Genomic DNA, 20455 nt, shown 5'->3' with positions numbered 1-20455 from the left:
ATGACGTTAAAGCGAGTGAGAAACGTGATGTCGCAGCGAAGGGTGATGACTAGAGGTAGGATAGTCACAGTGCTATCCTTTGTTCGGCAAACCTTTAACAATGCATTTACAACCTTTGAACAATACACGGCCCCCTCAGACTCCGGTGACTAGTGATGACCATAGAAGTAGAATAAATAGAATGGTCATTGTTAACAAAGGTATCGTCTAAAAGCTAGCCATCGAAGAGAGAGAAGGAAAGTCAGAGGAGAGACAAAAGAGAGAGAGACGAAGTTTAGCAAACAATGAACAAACTCTGCCGCGCAAAGTTTTTGTAGCAACATTTTTGGAGGCTAAGAGCGATTCTATGCATTCTACTTCTATTGTGATGACTGATGATTGGTTTTTGACCGCAAGGCGAAAGCCCAACTACTAAAGAATTACCAAATTTATTTTGAAAATTATCATCAAACAGGCTGGGTCCGTGACAAAAGATATAAATTTGTCAAGATCAGTTTGACAAAGTCATAGACAAAAATCAAAATTTTGAAATAAGAGCGTTATGTGTAAGCATAACCATACAAATGCTTAATAATAATAGTTTTATTACATTTTGAACACAAATTTTTATTTACTATATAAAATATGATATAAAAGTATTTAAGATAGTACTAAATATAATTTATATCACCTCATATTTGGAATATGAAAGCAAAATTCATCATTTTGAAAAAGATTGCAACTGTCAACGCTATGGTCGACGTGTGAAGTTGTGTTGGTGTCCCTGCGCGGTAGACGGGACGTGTCGCGGCTGGGGCAGAGCGCTGGGGCGGAGCCCGAGGTACAAAAACCCGTCCCTTGCCCTTTTTACACATTCTATTCTTATACTCGTTACCTTTCGATTCGTCTTTTTATGCCCCTTCGCCCTGATCTCCCACCACTACCACTCACTCAATTTTGACGCGCTTGCACATAACCTCAATATTTATTTTCTTAAATTTACACAAATTTTCTTTCTAGCCTTAATTTGGATGTCGATTATTTGCAGTGACCATTACCAATCAAAATGACAGTCAAAATTTTATTATAATTTTATTTTGTACTATTTACATTATACCATACATGTAATTTCAAGTGAATTGCTCAATACGATTAGTACAAATTTCAAAAAATCACACTTAAATAAATTTTACTAGTATTATCTAAGCTGTTTCCAATTATTTTTTTTTGTATGTATTACATATTACACAATATTGTGTAACTTTTATCTGTTATGAAATTCATGCAATGCGTCACTTTTAATATAAAATTTTTAAATAAAAATATTTCAATATACGTAAATGTATATGCTAAATCTATGTATAATATCCACAATCGTATGTATGTAGATGATGATAATAAAAATATATTCCAATTTTATAATATATAATTTCCAGATGAGCAGACTTGCAAAATCCAACGTTGCTGAACGAGAGGGAGTATAGAATAGTATGAAAAACCGAAATTATTCGAAAGCTGAACTTGCTTATGGTTTCTTCGATTGTTATGCGTAAACGAAGCATAAGGAGAAAATATTTCGGCATCGAAAATTTAATAGTATTTTTTTACACACCCAATCGTTTCAAGACTTGATCAAAATTTATTCTCCAAGTCTTCCGTGTATGATTAGTATAACGTAAGATTTCGAACATGGGGGAGTGGAACTACAACCAGTATCCTCCGGGTTACACGTGGACCAACAGCAGAGAGAATGCAGCCCAACAACCTGAATATTATCATCAACAACAGGGTAACAATGTGCCACAACAATACGTCGGTTTCCAAGACTTTCTCAGTCAATACCAACAGTCAAACTCGTATCAAACGTACTCAAACAACGGCTACCAAAATCAACAGCAATTTCCACAATATCCTAGAAATCCCGTAGACGTTCGTCATCAACAGTATCAGCAGCAGCAGAATTCCGAAACTAGACCAAGTAAAAAACATGAGAACTCTTCCACATCCGCCAGCAACTCGAGAGTGCCTTTTGAACCGATCCCCGATCAGCATCATCAAGGTGAGATACACGTCGATAACACAACCGATCAAGTAGCTTCGTCGTCACGTCACGAGAGCCATCGCCCGAGGAGACACGTCAATCATTCAGAAACAGCTTCAGGTAAAAACGTTGCCTCGAAGTCCAAATTGATGGCAACAGCTGTAGAATTCGTACCACAAGGTTCCAGAACTGATACAAAGACTTTCCACAATTCTAAAATTTCAATCCCGAATGGCTCTTCTGAATCCCGAGAGCCTTTCAATAGAAAAGATGATAAGTTTAATTCACCATCTCGCACTAATAATCAACCTAGACCGAAGAATAATCCCATAGCATCGAACGACTCCAATAAAAATACGAATTGGCGCAGGAGAGACAACAACGAGGAGCCGTCTCACTCGAATGCGTCCACACCAGTATCAGAAGATCACCAATTTGATGGAAACTATGGTGGCGAAAGCAACTATGCACAAAACTCGAGTAGTTCTAGTTCTAGATATAAAAAAGAGGCTTATCAAAATAGTAAACCGAAATACAATAACAGTGAAAGCAACATCACCGAAAGTAACAAAAATTATAATAACGGTAGAGCTGCTAAGACATACAATTTGACGGGGAATCAGCGTCAAAGTGCCGAAAATGGCAATGGTAAATACCCACAACGGAAACAACAATCGTACAGTTCAAATGAAACATTCCGACAGAAAAACAACCACCGAAGAAACGACCAATACGTCAACAAGGAAAACTTTCAAGAGTCGGATGACTACGGCAATGGTTCAAGCAAGCATAAAAATAAAGCTCCCGCATCGGCGAAAAATATGAATAGGAAGGATTCTGAGGTCACAAAAGGTAACGTGGATCGTTTTCAATGTATATACTTGTGCATACCGAATCGTTATAATTATGATGATTTAAATTTCTAGATATCGATGGTGCTAGTGTCTCCCAGAGAGAACGACTGATGGAACAGTTAGACAAGGGAGTATTGGAATGTCTAGTATGCTGCGAACGTATCCGACAAATAGATAGTGTTTGGTCTTGCGGCAATTGTTTCCATGTGCTGCATTTGAAGTGCATTAGCAAATGGGCTAGAAGTAGTATTGCAGGTATGGCAATTACATTCTTCACAGTTGAAAATCCTACAAAAAATTACTGCATATGTACATACATATGCATTCAAAAAGTTACATACAGACTCAAATCTGTAACAGTTGCTTTTTGATGGAACGAGCATACATTTCATTTATATTTGATTTTGATTTTTAAATGCTTTTTATTATTACGAAATTATGTTCACAATACTTCTTATATCTATTTTAATAGCTACTGATCTACTGATCATTTTCTATTTTACAATTTAATTTAATTTGGTTAGTAATCATAGTATTATATTATTCTAATGTTAATGTATGTATATCATAATAGGAAACAGAGCTCAAAAACCTATTTACAATCCTTATAAATGTTCATAATACATCTTAGACATAATATTAATTAATGTCGATGACTTAAAGCAGATTGTGTTTAGGTAATCTGTGTTTATACCTGAAGGGTATAGACATTTTGTTATTTAATTTATATAAAAATGCATGAATACATGTATATATTATAATTCATATAATATCAAAAGACATGTAAATTGTTGGTTTTATATTGCATATGTGTATAAAAAATTGGTCAAATTTCATTATTTTGCTAATTTTACAAATATGAACTGTAATCGTTCAATTGCAAAATCAAATTAATAATATCATTGCTGAAGCTATCAAATGAAGTTATTCCAAAAATTTCTACAGTCTTGATAAACTTTTTTTATTAAATTTATTTGAATTGAAAAAAAATAACATTTAACGACAACCAATCGGAATCGAATTACACACACACAACCAACAGTCTTTGTTTTATATATATATGATTTATTTTTGCAACTTTGTATTCTATATTAATACTTTATGGTATTTAAGTATTCGCACTTATAAAAACAAATACACAACAGTTAAATGAATGGCAATCATTGTAGTGTAAAAACTAGGTACAACAGTATGCAATCAGTTATTGACGTTCCATCAAACAATATACTGAAATCAGGGGGCACTCCCTTCAACAATAAAAAAAAACTGTAAAACAATTACATTAAGTTATTTACGAAAACCAGGGTTAGTTTTCACAGCAATTGCAATTTTAAGGGTTCATTGTAGTGTAAAAACCAGGGCTGTGAAGTCCGAGCATTTTAAACTGAGTCGTAGTCGTAAAAAATCATCAGACTCCTTTTTTTATAATTTTAATTAATAGTATTACGGTATGCATCAACTAGTCTCTACTTTTATTGAAATAAATCGACTAATAAATTAAAATTTAATCATTTCTTTATATAAATTATGAATTTTATACATATTTTGATGTGTTCTGGTCAAAACCGATGTTTCCTGTCTCATACTTTTTTTATTGAACTGATTTGTTTGTGTATGAAATTCATACACATATACTATGAATGTAATAAATTTACTTATTTTCATTTATACCTACATATTTCATTACCAATAATACAATAAATTGGCTTAAATGTCAATTTTTAGTGATTTTTTTAGATTCTTTAATTTTCTATTACAAAAATCGATCAAGTTTGAGTCGGAGTCGAGTTATAAAATAAAGCCAGAGCTAGAGTCGGTAAATTTTGATCCGACTCCACAGCTCTGGTAAAAACTATAACGCTGTTGCCAGTAACCGTTTTGATGAATAGACAAATTTTGACTAAATATGTTATTTATTTAAAATATAGAGTTGTTGGACAGAAAATAAAACCATTTTCTCGTATTACAGAAGAATACTTACTCCAATTCTTGGCAAGCCTACCAAATTCATGTAACTGACTTGAATTTGCTTGTATTAGTGTAAATGTGTATACTGAATGCTCATATAACCAATATGTACCTCAATATGTAAAAGTTGTAATAACTGCATACATATTTTCTTATAAAAAACATTTCAATACTCATTTCAACCACAAGATTGCGTATTTTGAATTTTTGACCTCATAAAAAAAATAGAATCAGACATAATGAAATCAAATTGCCGTTTTAGAGGGAGTGTGGCGTTGTCCAGCATGCCAAAATAACAACTCAATCGTTCCAACTGATTACAAATGTTTCTGCGGCAAGCAAAACAATCCCGATTGGAAGAGAGGTGGTGACAGCGCTCACACCTGTGGCGACATTTGCGGCCGACTGCCACCCAGTTGTCTCCGACATCCTTGCACATTGTTGTGCCATGCAGGACCATGCCCACAATGCGACGCTGTCGTACAAAAGTACCAATTCATTTCAGTTTTATAACATGTATGTAACTAGCACGGAACACATATTTAATTTATATTTGTTTAGAAAATGTGAATGCGGAGCCACATCTCAGTCCATGCGATGTTCTCACAACCAACCACTGCTCTGCGAAACCATCTGCAAGAAAACATTAAACTGTCAAGTCCACACGTGTGATGACAAATGCCACGCCGGATCATGCCAACCGTGTAAAGTCACCATTGATCAACGTATGTTTACTCCACATAATTTTGCCGTAATCCTTCGAGTATTAGTCATTAATTTGTCTTGTGTTTTTTTTTTTTTTTTCTAGAATGCTATTGTTCTAAGACTGAAAAGAGAACTCTGTCGTGTGATGCTGACTCTGTCGGCGTATCCAATTACAGCTGTTGTGGTGTCTGCGATAAGAAATTAACTTGTGGAAACCACAATTGTACTAGTATTTGTCATAGCGGACCATGTGACGAGTGCCACCTTTTGCCAGAGAACATTAAAAAGTGTCCTTGTGGACAAACTTTGTGAGTGTTGTATGTTTATTAATTAATTTTAAAAGTTATTGGAACTTTTTATGATTTATTTCTCTTTGAACATCCAACACGTCACTAATATAATTAGGATGACCCTAATTCATTATGGACTGCCCAAATTTTCCAAAATCTATAAGAGTAGGCATATTTTTCACAAAGTTTCGGTAAAAGTAATAGGTTTTGTAAATTAAACATATCTCCTAAACCTTTCTATCAACTAAATTAAAAATTGTAATACAGTTTCTTTACAATTGTCTTCCACTGTATGAATTATCATCAGTATTTCTCAAACTGCAGTGATTCCAATACTCACTTTTGGCACAGCAATACTAGATTTAGAATTAAAGACTGCAAAAGCCAAAAATCTGTAAAAATTGCATATTTTTTAAAGACTTATATCTCAAAAAGATTAAGCTAACAAAAATTATTATCAAAATTCGAATTGAGTGGGCCAAACTTAGCGAAAATTGATTAATTTCTGCTTTGGTAAATAAAAAACGGAATTTTTTTGTTGCCAAGTGCTATCGATCAATTCCCTGGGAAGAAAGTCAAACTTTATACCATAGAAATATATATATTTTTAAATTTATTTATCGATATTTTAAATAAAGATATGCTGGTATGATATATATGAATGGGAGTTTGAAGCCAAATCTTTGATAAACTATTTTTTTTGTATGAAGTTTGGATAATTTAAAACACTGTGTTGACAGCCTTTGAATGAAATTTTATTAAAAACAGAACATACGTATTTACAGCCCTTAGTGAGTTAATAAGTCTACTTCTGAATGAATTGATGCATTTCAAGTTATGGTACAATGTAATGTTATTATTAGTCACCAGAGCCTGAGGGGGCCGTGTATTGTTCAAAGGTTTTAAATGCATTGTTAAAGGTTTGTCGAACAATGGATAGCACTGTGACTAGGATCCTACCTCTAGTTATTATATACACAGCCATAATGTATGTAATAAATTTTAGCCACATTGAACTCATGTTAACAGCAATCTAGTGATAGATCTGGATGAATCATAAAATTCGTGTTGATAGTCTACTTTTTTAATAATTTACCGAATAATTCTATTCAAAATCTGTCCTATCAATGATAATTTCTTTTTTCAGGTTAACATCAGAACAAAGACGAAATTCCTGTTTGGATCCAGTACCTTTGTGTGATAAAATATGTTCTAAAGTATTTAATTGTGGTCCACTTGAAGATAGACACAAGTGCAAAAGCTCATGTCATCATGGTAATACACTAATAATTACAATAAAACCATTGCATCGTACAATCTGAATAAATTAACATGGTATTTAATTTTAGGTAATTGTCCTCCATGTCCGGATAAAACTCTGGTGTCGTGCAGATGCGGACACATGAACAAGAATCTCAAGTGCGTCGAACTGGAGAACGAGAAAGACAACGTTAAGTGTGGTAGAAAGTGCTCCAAGGTAATTGTTAAACATGTAAAGTACAATTGACGATTCGCATTGCACCATACGAACACTGAAACAATTTTTTAATGCATATTCAATACTTATTCACAATAGAAACAATCGTGCGGACGACACCGTTGTAAAACCTTGTGCTGCATCGACACCGAACACAGATGCATGCTGCCCTGCAATCGATCACTCACCTGTGGTCTCCACCGCTGTGAAGACACATGTCATAATGGACATTGCGATCCTTGCTGGAGAACTAGTATGTGCCTTCACATATACGTATATATAGATTATTTCTATATCAGTATATTAACAGAGAACATTCATTGTAGGTTTTGACGAATTACGGTGCCGGTGTGGTGAAGCTGTTAGGTATCCGCCAATCCCGTGTGGTACTCGTCCTCCAGCTTGCACTCAGCCGTGCCCCGTATCGAGGCCATGCAGCCATCCACCACTTCATGTCTGTCATCCTGCACCAACTGTGTGCCCGCCTTGTACAGTTCTCACTACTCGATATTGTCACGGACGTCACAAGGTAAGAAATTTTATTTAAAAAGTTCGAGCCAAACCGAAAAGAATTAATCATAAAAATTTAATTTCAGATGCGTAAAACAATTCCATGTCATCAAGAGGAATTCTCATGCGGTCTACCATGCGGTAAAGAATTGTATTGTTCAAAACATAAATGCATTGAAATATGCCACAAAGGAAACTGTCCCACAACGTACGTTACTTTTATATTATAAATATCATTACATTTCGTTTATGGATTTTTGATGTGTATTTTTTTGGACAGATGCTCACAACGTTGTGAAGTCGAAAGACCCGGATGTGGACATCCGTGTGGTGGTAGTTGCGGACATGCAAACCCTTGTCCAATTGTCACACCCTGCAGAAGACCCGTGCGTGTAACATGCTCGTGTGGAAGACGCACTACAACGAAACCATGTGCAGAGCACATGCGTGATCTTCAACGCTTACAAGCCAACGCGGGAATGTTGGCTGGAGCCATGGGTAAACCCATCGATATCAAGGAGTTGATTGCCAAAGGAAACACCACCACGACGTAATTATTCATTGGGTTGATTAGTGTTAGGTTTGTGTATATGTAGTTTGGAGTTAATGTATGAATTTTCGTTTAGGTTGGAGTGTGACGATGAGTGTCAGATTGAAGAGCGCAATCGTAGATTGGCCATCGGACTTCAAATTCGCAATCCAGATCTGTCGGCCAAATTGACTCCACGCTATTCAGATTTTTTGAAACAGTTTGCCGTACGCGATGAAGGTTTTTCTAATAAAATACATGAAAAATTATCAGAACTTGTATTGTTGGCGCAAAAGGTAAAAGCAGCACTTCAAACAAACGGACTTTATTTTAACATAAGTTGTTAACCTTATTTGTCAATAAAAACTTTACAGTCGAAGCAGAAAACTCGTAGTCATTCGTTTCAACCGATGAACCATCAAAAGCGGCAGTTTGTACACGAAATGTGCGAACATTTCGGCTGTGATAGTGTAGCTTATGATACGGAACCATATAGAAACATTGTTGCTACAGCATATAGGGAAAAGGTATACTATATCGTATTATGAATTTATTGCTCTTGATGAATCGATACTTAGTAAAAAGATGTTATGTTATAGTCTTGGTTACCGGCTTTGAGTCTTATGGAGATAATCAGACGAGACAAAGGACAAAGAAGAGTGCCCGGACCAATAGTAACTGTCAGCGCTACAAACAATTCCACAGGACAACAGCAAAAACCAGGGTATTGCATTAATTAAAAAATACTACCAATATTTTTACTTACTTATTTTTAATTAATTAATTTTTTCGTTAGCGGGGGAGCTTGGGCAACATTGAGTACGAATTACGGCACTTCGACTACTCTGGAACTATCTCGTTCATCGTCAACAGTGACAGCTTCTGAACCGAGCACCAGTCAAGATCCACCAAAACCTCGCATAGACTACTTCGATGCACCACCTGAAGACTAAATCTTATTCTTGGAAGAAAATGCACGCATCGCTTCCATCAGATCACAATGTACTGCACAATACAACAGCTTTTACTTACAAGTGTACATTTTTTTTCTTATATTAAATAACGATATTGTGGATACTGACAGGGTCTCACTAGTTAAACTTGTATTTCTTTTTAAGTTTATTTACCCTTTTGTTTATGTATGTTAAATATCAATCTACATATTTTTTTCTGGTTTCTGTGAAATTTGTTTTTCTGGTAATTTTCTACTATACAAATTGTGATAGACCAAAATTTCGAATACGATTTTCCAGTCCGATGGTGCTTCTATATAATTATTTTACGGCAATCACAGGCTCGAAGCGTTCGATGTATACAACGCATGCTTTAAATTTTATCTTTGCAAAAGTAATAAAAAAAAACTAAAGGACTAATTCTTGTCACGATATAAAGGATAGTATAAATATTTATAATTTTGTCATCAGGTATTCACATTGTTTAAAAACCTCGGGTGTACTGTTACATTTATAACCATTAAAAATGTATTTATCGTCTAGTTAATACAAATAAAATATTTTGAAAAATATTTTTCTTTTATTATCTTTTTTCATATATATATACAAATCAAATATTCACATTTTATGTAAAATCAGCATTCATAAATTTTTTGTAATAAATTTATACATGTGTGAAAGATTTAACAGAAAAGTGACATAACCCAGCATGGTTAAACATAGTTAAAATGCAAATAAATATGTTGCAAACACACCATCAGAATCTTAAAGCATTAAAGATACATTGTTATAATTATCATAAAGATTAATCAATTTCTCCGGATTGGTTCATACATAATATAAATAAATGCAAAAACCGATGCAATCAAATGATTAAATTAATTCAATAATAAAAAATATCATTTAACACTAGCTAGACTTGTATGTTAACGGTATAACATACACAGCATTTTTTGCCTCTTTCACTTTCCACCATCTCGCCAACTTGTGCTCTTGACCGACTCCTACAATTAATTTACTTCCATCCAAACTAAACACAATAGAGTTAATGAACCCTGCAATGGGGATTTCCATTACTGGCTCGATGCTTCTGAACCCTTCTTTTAGCCTCCACAACCTGAGGAAGCCGTCGTGAGATCCCGACGCTACTAAATCTGAATTTAACAACGCAGCAACACACGTTATCCATCTGGCTTGTCCGTCTTCAGAACCATGCGCTTTGTTCACTGTGCAAAGTGCCTTTTTCTTCATATTACCCCACACACATATCGAACCATCGTCACTGCAAGATATAAAATTCTCCTCGTTGATCAGTCTGACGCAGTCTATACTGCCGGAATGTCCATTGAATATCAATTGAGACTCTTCGACTATTTTCCATATCCTTATTGAGTTATCTCGGCCGCCTGCCGTTATAGCTCGTTCCCTCGAGAGTGCATCAATTGAAGTAATTGCCGACTGGTGACCGAATACAGTTTCAATATATGCCATCTCATCCAAAGACCACACTTTCACAGACCTATCCTTACTGGCAGAGAATAACTGATGAGTGTCTTTACGGAATACGAGATCGGTCACGTGATCTCTGTGGCCGCGAAACGTGTGTAAATGCTTTAAAGTGGCTGCGTCCCATACTTGAATATCATTGGCGTTCTCACACGATACTAAATATTTGTTATCGGTGCTTATGGCTAGAGCAGCTATCGGTGAAGAGTGACATTCAAATTTCGAATTCTTTTTTGAATCTTTATTATATAGTATACTGTTCACTTTCTTCATGTCTGTTAATGACCAATGTATGATCGCTGAACATTTTGTCCCAGAATACAGGTGTTGTCCATCCGATGATATACACATGCAAGTAACGGGTAAACGCAAGTCCTTACCTCGTAATATACGAATGTCTAAAGGGGCAGGTATTCCTAGTTGGGCTGCTTTGGCGCTACGAAGTCGTCCCTGTTGTAAAAGTAGATCGTCACGGAGACGTGCTCCAACTTGTCCGTCATCTGGTTCACCATTCCTAGCTCTTTCCTCGCGTTCTACTTCGCTTAAGTAGAGTCGAGCCAACCGCAATTTCTTCTCTTGAGCCGTTTCCAGCTCACCTTCCGAATCGGAGCGGTCTGGAAAGTCTCGTGCTTCCAAATCACTGTCCAAAGATTCTTCTCCGTCATCATCCTGCGGTTGAGGTTGTCGAGGTTTCTTACTCTTCTTTGATTTGGCTTCGAATTTTCGCTTAGGGGCTTTGCGAGGCTTCGCCTTTTGGAAGAACGACATCGCGCTGTCTTCTAGTGAAGAGGTTATGTGCACGTGTGTCAGCGGTGTTGCCACACGACTGTACAACTGTCAAACAATATTTGGCCTTAAGCTTCAAAAGCCCAACAAAATCGTAGCAATGTGTTTTATTCCTGTCAGTTACTAGGAAGCTTAACCAAAATGCTTTGTGGAGAAACCCACAGATTATTCGGATCCGCCTTCATCTAAAGAAGTATTTTGTATCGTACAAAAATATTTTCAACATTTGTTATAGTGTGGAATAAAAACATTTTATGTACATATTAACTTACTAATTTTAAATCAAATGCTATTAAATTAACCATCTTACAAGAATTGAAATATAATTAGTTTTCTCATCCAATTAAATTTCTAAAAGTATTTTAAATAAGAATTCAGCTGGGGCTCCACCGCGAGTGAGCTCCCCTTTACACGGGCAGGATGGATTGGACCGGTATCGAACCATCACTGGGTACTAGAAGCTGTGTTGTGTGGATGGGTATGCAACGTTTCATACGGGCCGGATGATTCCTAACTGGTGGATTTATCCGGCCCGTCTGAAACATTGCGTACCCACCCATAAAATACAGCACTTAGTAACTGTCGCAGGCACGGTGCCGGTCTAATCCAACCTGCCCGTGTAAAACCAGGCTGAAACTAAGCGAGAAAGAGGCGAGTGGATGGCTAGAAATGGCAAAATTGAAGCTCTAAACACGATTTTGTTGTAAATTATTATTCTCATTTATTTTTTTAAATTATAAATTTGACATTATATGTATATAAAGACGGTAATTATATATATAAAAACGGTTGTAGGCGGGGTACGATGTGTTGACCGTATCCCGGCCTAACGAAACACTGTTGTGTGGTTCAAAGATGGGGTCACCAATGTAGGCGGGGTAGCGATGTGTTGACAGCGCTGTTGGATGATCAGAAGGTTGCGTAGATCACGTCGGAGTAGTACCAATGTAGGCGGGGTACGATGTGTTGACCTTATCCCGGCCTAACGAAACACTGTTGTGCTAGTTTTATAGAGTTTTATTGTTTGCCTATGGTTGTACAAAGGTATGGTATTTGTGGGCAAAAGTATGTCGTTCAGCGGTCTCTGGATATGGTAGAGTGTCGCTGGCTCAGCATTCAGCTATGTACGGAAGGTCTCTGGATACGGCAGTGTGTTGCTGGCTCGTCCGGCTGGTTGATCTTCCAAGTCCGCGTAGTGTAGTGGTGGCTGGTCAGGAGCTGTATGTCGACTGGTCTGCTGCTGTGTGTCGACGCTTGCTGCTGTGGGTCGACTGGCGTTGTTTGGGTTGTACCTCCTTTTATAGTGTTTTTGGAATGCTTGGTGGAAGTGGTTATTGACGCGTACGAAAGGAATTTTGTTTTCGTCGAGGCGTCGAATTTTCTGGAATGCTTGATGGAAGTGGTTATTGACGCGTACGAGAGGAATTTTGTTTTCGTCGAGGCGTCGAATTTTCTGGAATGCTTGATGGAAGTGGTTATTGACGCGTACGAGAGGAATTTTGTTTTCGTCGAGGCGTCGAATTTTCTGGAATGCTTGGCGCCTTTCCGCTCGATGTATTTTAATGGTGGCGGCGTGTTTCGACCGTTTTGGTTCCACTCGACTGGTAGGGGCGTTCCGCCTGAGTTTAATATAACGACTGCAGGTGCATGTCGTCTGGGTTTCGGGAATGTAGTTTGTTGTTGCGGAATATTCTCGAAGGTTTCGATGACGATGACGACGACGAGATTCCTACACGGTAATCTGTGTGTGGCCTAACGCTAGCCGAACATAATGAATGAATCGATGAAAAGTCTAAACTTTGTATAAATTCATTCGTCGAGACTTGCAGCGGTGTCGAAATGGTGAACTCGAACACAAATATATCTGAGTTTGGTGAGCTAACCGATTACGCTATCATCCTTTTTTTTTAAACATTAATTGAAAATTTTTCGTTCTCGCCATATAAAAATACATCATTATAAATATATTAATTTTATTAAGCGAGGTTTTGAATCATTTTTTTTTTGTTTTCATATTAAACAATTAAATATATATTTATATTTTAACGATATTTGAAAATAGAATTAACTCCAGATCGAGCCTGGGCCGACCGTTCTATTACTTCACTATGTAGACCAATGCTCCACGGGGGCGGACAAAGGAAATGTTCTAAATTTAATATACATATATGTAATTTATAATATTCAAGGTTGCGAGGTCAATGACCGGAATTTGTTTATACATAATTGTAGGTATTAGGTTTTGTTAACTAAATTTACAAAGCTCATACACATTTTTCCTTACGAGGTTTGGAACATTTATTTTTTCATATTATACGATTTTGAATTCGAATTTTATTATTATTCTTTCATGCATAATTTAATTGGCATGACCGATTCCGATTATTACTATTCATATTGTAATCCGAAAGCACCCGTTGAAATTTCAACAGGCATAAAACTAGTTTCTTATATTCGTGAACACACAATAGGGGTCGTTGACCATACTTACTTGTCATTGTTTCCATACATAGCATGTAAATGTTTCAAGGGTTTCATAATTATTCCACATCAACCCCATGCTCTTTATTTTCCAATTTCTTTCAAAATATAAAAAACCGATACATACACATCTTATCTGTCCATAGTAAGCTAGCCTACTTCGACGATAGAACTAAACAAGCACCTAAAACAAACCAATCCACCAGAGCCTTATTTGTAAAAATAAATTCTCTCAGACACAGGAATACAAGAAAAAAGAAAAGAAAAATTAATTTTCAGATTTTATTTATTTCCTTAAAAAACTATTGTATTGTTAAAACTTAAATCTTGTTTTAAAAAAAAGAAAAAACATAGTCAATGGAACACAGGACACATGAATGATGAGGCAAACATAGTTTTCACATAAATTATGTATGTAGTTATAAGACACGTGTATGTATGAGGAACTGTGACCATGGAATAGAATGATTAGTTGTATCACGTGCAAAATCTTTTGCATATGAAGCGTACGTCTCTTTTTGTTTGTATCATATTAATATTTTTCATAAGCGGCAAACGAATGTGACTGGATGGTTTTTCTTTCTTTATATATTTTTGATATACATAAAGTGAGAAATGTAAACTGTAAACTGGATGGACACCGATTAGAATAACAGCAAACAGCAACGCTGCCACGTGTACAGCACAGGCCAGCCAGCAACTGCCCCGGCCTGTAGAACATCACACCAGGTTAACACAAGTTAAATATTGTCCCTACACAAAAGCACTAGGCATGTTCATATTATTTCACAAATTCAAATCAAAAATCTATTAAGTTTTCAAATTCTCTATAATGTATTAGATATTATATAATGTGCTCGAAAAAAATAAATTATATAAAATCGATTACATCTACTGGTTGAGCATAAAACACATATTGCACTTTGAAGCATGCCTTTGAATTGATTGACAAAACTACTGTTTAAATATTTTAGTTTAAAACTGAATATAAGAAAAAGAAAAATTAAAAATGAACAGGTGCAAATGGCAGGCGAGAATTAGCCCAGTGTTGATAGAGCCATAACGCTGTCAATAATATAACCATTGAATGGATGGATACCAAGCAGCAGGCACAGGAAGGAGGCTGAGGCTGAAGCAACGGCCAGAGCCGCGAGGCCCGTCAGGACTGCACGCACGCCCTACTCAGTGACCGCGGGGGCGTCTCTACACCCATTTAACACCTCCGCCTGTTGCTAGTCAGCTAATCACCTGCTGCTAATCAGCGTCTCACCCAACTCTCTCCCATTCCCCCCATCTCTCACACAGCTAACCCGCCTGCACCGCTCACGGCCTGGCACAGCTAACACATTCTATATAGTAAATGAAAAGCAATACAATAAACTTTACATATATTAATTAGAGCTTAATATATAATTCATGTTTTTTTTTATTATTTTACATGTGAAGTTTCATATGAGTCAATTATTAATACACATAAAATTTAACAGGACCATTTTCAAGCCTAAACTATATCCAATTAATCGAAAAACCCACATTTCTATGATGACCAATTTTTTCTTCAATATTAATTAACGTTTAATGTTAAACTAGTTTTTTCTTTTTCATCAAAAAAAATTTACATATTATAATGTTTTAAAATTGAAAAGTTGAGTCTATTAGGTCATTTGTGACAAAAAAGATATATCGCATACGAAAAATGCATAAGAGAAAAACCATAATTGGATTTTCGTTTTTTGAATTTCATGAACGTAACAACCTCATTCAACAAAATATGGTAAGTACAAAATAATCAAATGACATTACAATTTTTATACGTTGAGAAAAAAAAGGAATACAAATTGACAAATGTCCTGAAAACCAAGTCCTAACTGTTGTTGTTACATTCACTTGAAAAAACAAGACGACTACAAGTTAAAAAAAAGTATATCAAAATATAAACAAAAAGGGTAAAGTTATTATTTTAAGATTTACGATAATAAAATGATGATGTGGGAGTTGAAAACAGAAGTACCTTCTGAATTAGGAACAGAAGGCTCATACTGAAAATCCAGTCAATCTGCACTTGTGATAATTTGTCGTTTTACACCTGAAACGTTGAATTATAACTTATTTCTTAATCGATAAAATAACTATATCATTATATAAAAAAATAATATTACACATAAAATGTACATATAAGGTAATATAATAGCATGATTAGAATCAAACTTAAAATACCACATAATTACCATCAGTAGAATTAACGAATGTCATTCAAATCAATAACGACAACCAGATCCAGAGCGTGAATTGCGACGGCTGGCAGAGCGGGATCTGGAGCGACCACGGCTGCTCTTTGAGTCCGATCGGGAGCGAGATCTCGAACGGGAATACGACCGCTTCTTGGAGCGAGATCTGGAGCGGGAGCGCCTTCGAGACCGCGAGCGAGAGCGCGACCTAGAATTGGACCTACAATCATTAACCAAAAAAGAAAAAATCATACAATGTGCTTTATTGAATTTGCACAACTACTATGAGAAATTCCGGATGCAATAAAAACTACAAAATAATTTGTATGCTATTATTATTATATAATATTAAATACTATTATCAGAACTTTGTTTTTGAAGTTATATGGCATATTGTTTTCAAGTTTCGAAACCAACTGTAGATACATTTTAAAAATAAATTAATATAATTTTTTAATCTGTCGGATCATGCAGTTTGCGGACATTCACTCACGTCAGTGTAATCCAAGCCAACATTGATCTTGGAACATCCAATTACACGAGGCCAATATTGGATTGGCTTGGTGAATTATCTTCAAACTGCCTTCGGGTAGCAACGTTAATATGCACACATCTGTTCGACAGTGTTGCCATTTTTATTTTATATATTTTTCTCTCTTTGGAACCATATATGTTCAGCAGAAACATAGGACTATTTAAAAAAAAAATGTAATAGCACCAATCATGTACTTTCCTATTGTCCAGAGCAACTAAAGAGAAATCTAATTTGTAAATTAATCTCCGAAAATGACGAGAGCTCGTTCACTATACAACGCCAGCCGAGAACTTCCTCGTCAATTCTTTGCAACATTGGAGAATACCGAAATGGGTTCTATATAATTAATAATTCAAAGTGCCTACAAGACGAAAGAATTGAAAGTCTTATTCGTTTGAATTCATGGAAACAGTAGGTCAGAGATTTTCGTAGCCAATCAAAGTTATAATTAATATATAAATGAATGAATTATTTTATTCAATTGTTTTAACATGACTCTTCCAAACAGGAAAGTGCCGCCATTTTATTTTTAATAAAAATAGTTTTAGATGGTCATTAGCTACGCATCAAACATTTTCCTGATCGGCCAAGCAATTCAACAGTTCCAACATAAAGCTAGCGTTCGGAAGAAAACATTTTAAAATCATTCATTTTTATTTAGAAAAGTGTCTCAACCATCGCGATATAGAACGTAATTCAATAGAAATCTATCAATTTTAAATGTGCCATACGGCGGCGGGGAGGGGGGGGGGGGATTTGACCGGCTCAGAGGGTTAAAATTAGGGGCTATTAGGACCAAATTTTTGCTACTTTGGTACCACTTTCATGGGTGAAATTTCGATCGAATCTTCGAACAAGCTCCCGTGCAACAACAACGAACCTTCAACGAACGTGTCGAAGGAAAATCGTTTGGGGCCAACGACAACAATAAAATGCGTAGTAGGACATAATGAATGGAATCAATAGCCGCCACGCGTCTTTCGGGCGAGGGGAGAGGGGAGCAAAACAGCAATAAAAGATGGCGGCCGCGTACCTGCGTCGGGGCTGTCGGGTGTAGCGGTTGCCGCGGTAAGGCGAGGTGGGGCGGCCGTAGCGAGCCATCTGCACGCGCAACTCGCGGCCGTCGAGCAGCCGACCGTCCATGGCGTCGAGCGCGTCCTCGGCGTCGCGCTTGTCGTAGAAGCGCACGAAGGCGAAGCCGCGGGACTCGCGCGAGAAGCGGTCGCGCGGGATGTAGATGTCGCCCACCTCGCCGCAGCGCTCGAACACGCGCCGCAAGTCCTCGGGCGTGGTGCGGTACGTCAGGTTGTCGACCTTGAGCGAGACCATGCCCTCGATGCGCGGCGGCGGCCGGCCGTAGCTCATGTTCTGGCTCTGGCTCTGGCTTTGGCTCTGGCTCTGGCTCTGGCTCTGGCTTCCTTTGGCGGCCCGGGGGCCGGGAGACGCCAGACTAGCAGACTAAAGCGCACGCTGCAACGCGCACGTCGATGATGGCGTCCGACCCGCCGATGAACGACCGCACTCAGCGATCGCCGGAACGGGAAACGCACGCAGCGCTCTCGACCCGCTCGACGTTGGCTCCCCCCCCCCTCTTCACACACACACCCCCCCCCCCTCTCCTTCCCTTTCCCACCCCGCGTCCGCGCCACGCGACTCCTAACCGCGCCTAACACGACCATTTCCTGCTGCATATCGATTTTGGTTCGGTGATTACTGGTCACAAATTCACTAAAATCTCTATAACGGAACATCTGGCAGCCGAAAAGTCCATAATACTAACGATAACTATCATAGTAACGAGAACTTGAGTGCCAAATATTGTGTATTCGCGATTTTCATGGCAAAAATTGTCTTTGTGACCACCCCAATGTGACGAATAGTCCAATTACCATCGATTTTACGATTCCCTTTTATGCTGTTTCGTATTCTTTTCAGTCTAATATAAATCGACTACTTCGAGTATCTCGATAAGATCGTCAACCATCTGATCAAAGTCCTCGGTGAGAACATCAACCATCTGATCAAACCGGAACAAGGGGCTTAAAAAAAATTAAATTCCTACACTTTCAAAACAATTTGAAGATTTTAGGAATTTTAGCTCAATTTTTTGTAAAAGAAAGCTAATAAGAGGCTTGTAAAAAAATGGTAACAATCCCGTTTAATCAGAACTTCTGAAAGCCATAGACTAAACTCCCATTTCAGAAAAAATTAAAAAAAGTAATATAAATAGATTAAAATTATAAGTTTATCTCGTAGCAGAAGACTTTCTGATTTATTGCTCTTACATAAAATAGTTAATGGTGCTATTGATACATTTGTTTTTACAAATATTAATTTTAATTTTAATTTTAACAAACATTAATTAATTAATTGTCCCCTGACCTGTTTAGTGACTCTTTTAGTATTTTTAAGACAAACTACTTAGGTGAAGAAAATAATATGTGGTTGATTTGCTTCTTCACCTTCATTGTCTTTCTTTTCTTTTTTACTTTATCTGTTTCTTTTCTTTTTTTTAAATCTTGATGTTTTTGTAATTTTACTTTATCACCATGTGGTGCTCACTGTAAATGGAATATTATATTTTTATTTGTTTTTATTATTATTTTTTATCTCACTATACAACTTTCTTTTTATATTTTATTCTGTATGTGTGCTTATTTAAATAAATAAATAAAAATAATGTCAATACCCAATTCAATAGATGTTCAAAACTTTTTTATCGCCAAATTTTAATAATATTTACTTCATTTAATGGTACAATTGCCCGGTAATGGAGTCTCTACGATTGAACAGACGATTGCCTTGATTTGTTCAATCAGTACTTTTAAGGCTAAGGCGAAGAAGTAAATTTGTGGTTGATTCATTTTCATTCATTGTTTTATTTTATATTTACTATGTTTTTGTAACTTTTGTTTTTATTATATTATCATGCGGTGCTCACTTTAATAGGAATTTGAATATTGTTTTTTATAAACATACATTTATGTTTTTTTTTTAATTTTGATAAATGGATTGATAAATGGTCGCACATTGCGATCACTCGACCGACAATCTTTGCCACGAAAATCGTGAATACGTATTATCTGGCACTCGAGTTCTTGTTAGTATGATATTTCACGTGGGTAAATCTCGATGGATGGAATTATCGGGTGTCAGATGTTCCGTGATCGAGATTTTAATGGCGTGCGCGAGATCATTTTGTGCGAAATAATCATCGAACCGTTTTTTTTCGCTCCATTTCTCTTTTAATATATTTTCATTCTGTATGTGTTCCATTATATTTAAAATAAAAATAAATTAAATTAAACATAGGAGTAAACTAATTAACACTACTTTATTTTATTTATGCACCTCGTCCCGAAATAATTCTACTTAGTGTTCTAGCCATAATCACCGAACCATGTACAAAGTTGGCCACAGGTGTCGCCATGGGGAAATCCTGTAATGACACCATGATAAAAATTAAATAAATAAAAAGAAAAACATTAATTGAAACATATTCGAGAAGCTTTTGTCCAATAGCGGGTGGTGAACGGCTACAAATGATAACGATGATAACAAATATTATATATCACACGCATAGAAAAATTTGTTGTAAATATTTTATTTATTG

At 36.4% G+C, this 20455-nt stretch overlaps 3 protein-coding genes across 15 annotated transcripts; 1 reads left to right on the top strand and 2 right to left on the bottom strand.

The window, feature by feature from the left end:
* Nucleotides 1-719: 719 nt before the first annotated feature.
* On the top strand, nt 720-9872 carry stc (nuclear transcription factor, X-box binding stc). Of its 2 annotated transcripts, none has more exons than XM_077429717.1 (16): nt 720-820; nt 1416-2872; nt 2947-3129; nt 5105-5330; nt 5404-5567; nt 5651-5855; nt 6985-7112; nt 7187-7329; nt 7414-7567; nt 7641-7843; nt 7911-8032; nt 8105-8374; nt 8451-8649; nt 8728-8880; nt 8953-9077; nt 9150-9872. In XM_077429717.1, exons 2-16 carry the CDS (start codon nt 1669-1671, stop codon nt 9304-9306), a joined length of 3636 nt encoding a protein of 1211 aa, XP_077285843.1. In that variant the 5' UTR covers nt 720-820; nt 1416-1668; the 3' UTR covers nt 9307-9872. The 2 variants fall into 2 exon arrangements, with proteins under 2 accessions (XP_077285843.1, XP_077285844.1); XM_077429718.1 differs by having other exon boundaries at nt 7187-7314; nt 9150-9871.
* U3-55K (U3 small nuclear riboprotein factor 55K) lies at nt 9827-11649 on the bottom strand. Its single transcript, XM_077429720.1, has one exon. The coding sequence runs from the start codon at nt 11578-11580 to the stop codon at nt 10216-10218; it is 1365 nt and encodes a 454-aa protein (XP_077285846.1). The 5' UTR covers nt 11581-11649; the 3' UTR covers nt 9827-10215.
* A 2693-nt stretch (nt 11650-14342) lies between these two features.
* SC35 (SR family splicing factor SC35) lies at nt 14343-19527 on the bottom strand. 12 transcript variants are annotated; one of them, XR_013260543.1, is made up of 5 exons: nt 17876-19527; nt 16308-16515; nt 16091-16165; nt 15179-15428; nt 14353-14789 (listed from the first exon to the last, which is right to left on the bottom strand). XR_013260543.1 is itself a non-coding variant. In XM_077429888.1 (3 exons), the coding sequence occupies exons 1-2, from the start codon at nt 18205-18207 to the stop codon at nt 16338-16340; spliced, it is 522 nt and encodes a 173-aa protein (XP_077286014.1). In that variant the 5' UTR covers nt 18208-19527; the 3' UTR covers nt 14347-16165; nt 16308-16337. The 12 variants fall into 12 exon arrangements, 2 of the variants coding, with proteins under 2 accessions (XP_077286014.1, XP_077286015.1); XR_013260541.1 differs by having other exon boundaries at nt 14356-14789; nt 15161-15428; nt 16308-16527; XR_013260540.1 differs by having other exon boundaries at nt 14356-14789; nt 16308-16527.
* Between the last annotated feature and the right edge of the window lie 928 nt (nt 19528-20455).

Source organism: Arctopsyche grandis, chromosome 4 (assembly GCF_051622035.1).
Source record: "Arctopsyche grandis isolate Sample6627 chromosome 4, ASM5162203v2, whole genome shotgun sequence".
Lineage (NCBI taxonomy): Eukaryota > Metazoa > Arthropoda > Insecta > Trichoptera > Hydropsychidae > Arctopsyche > Arctopsyche grandis.
The sequence above is the reverse complement of the archived record's forward strand: the minus strand, read 5'-3'. Positions and strand labels throughout refer to the sequence as shown.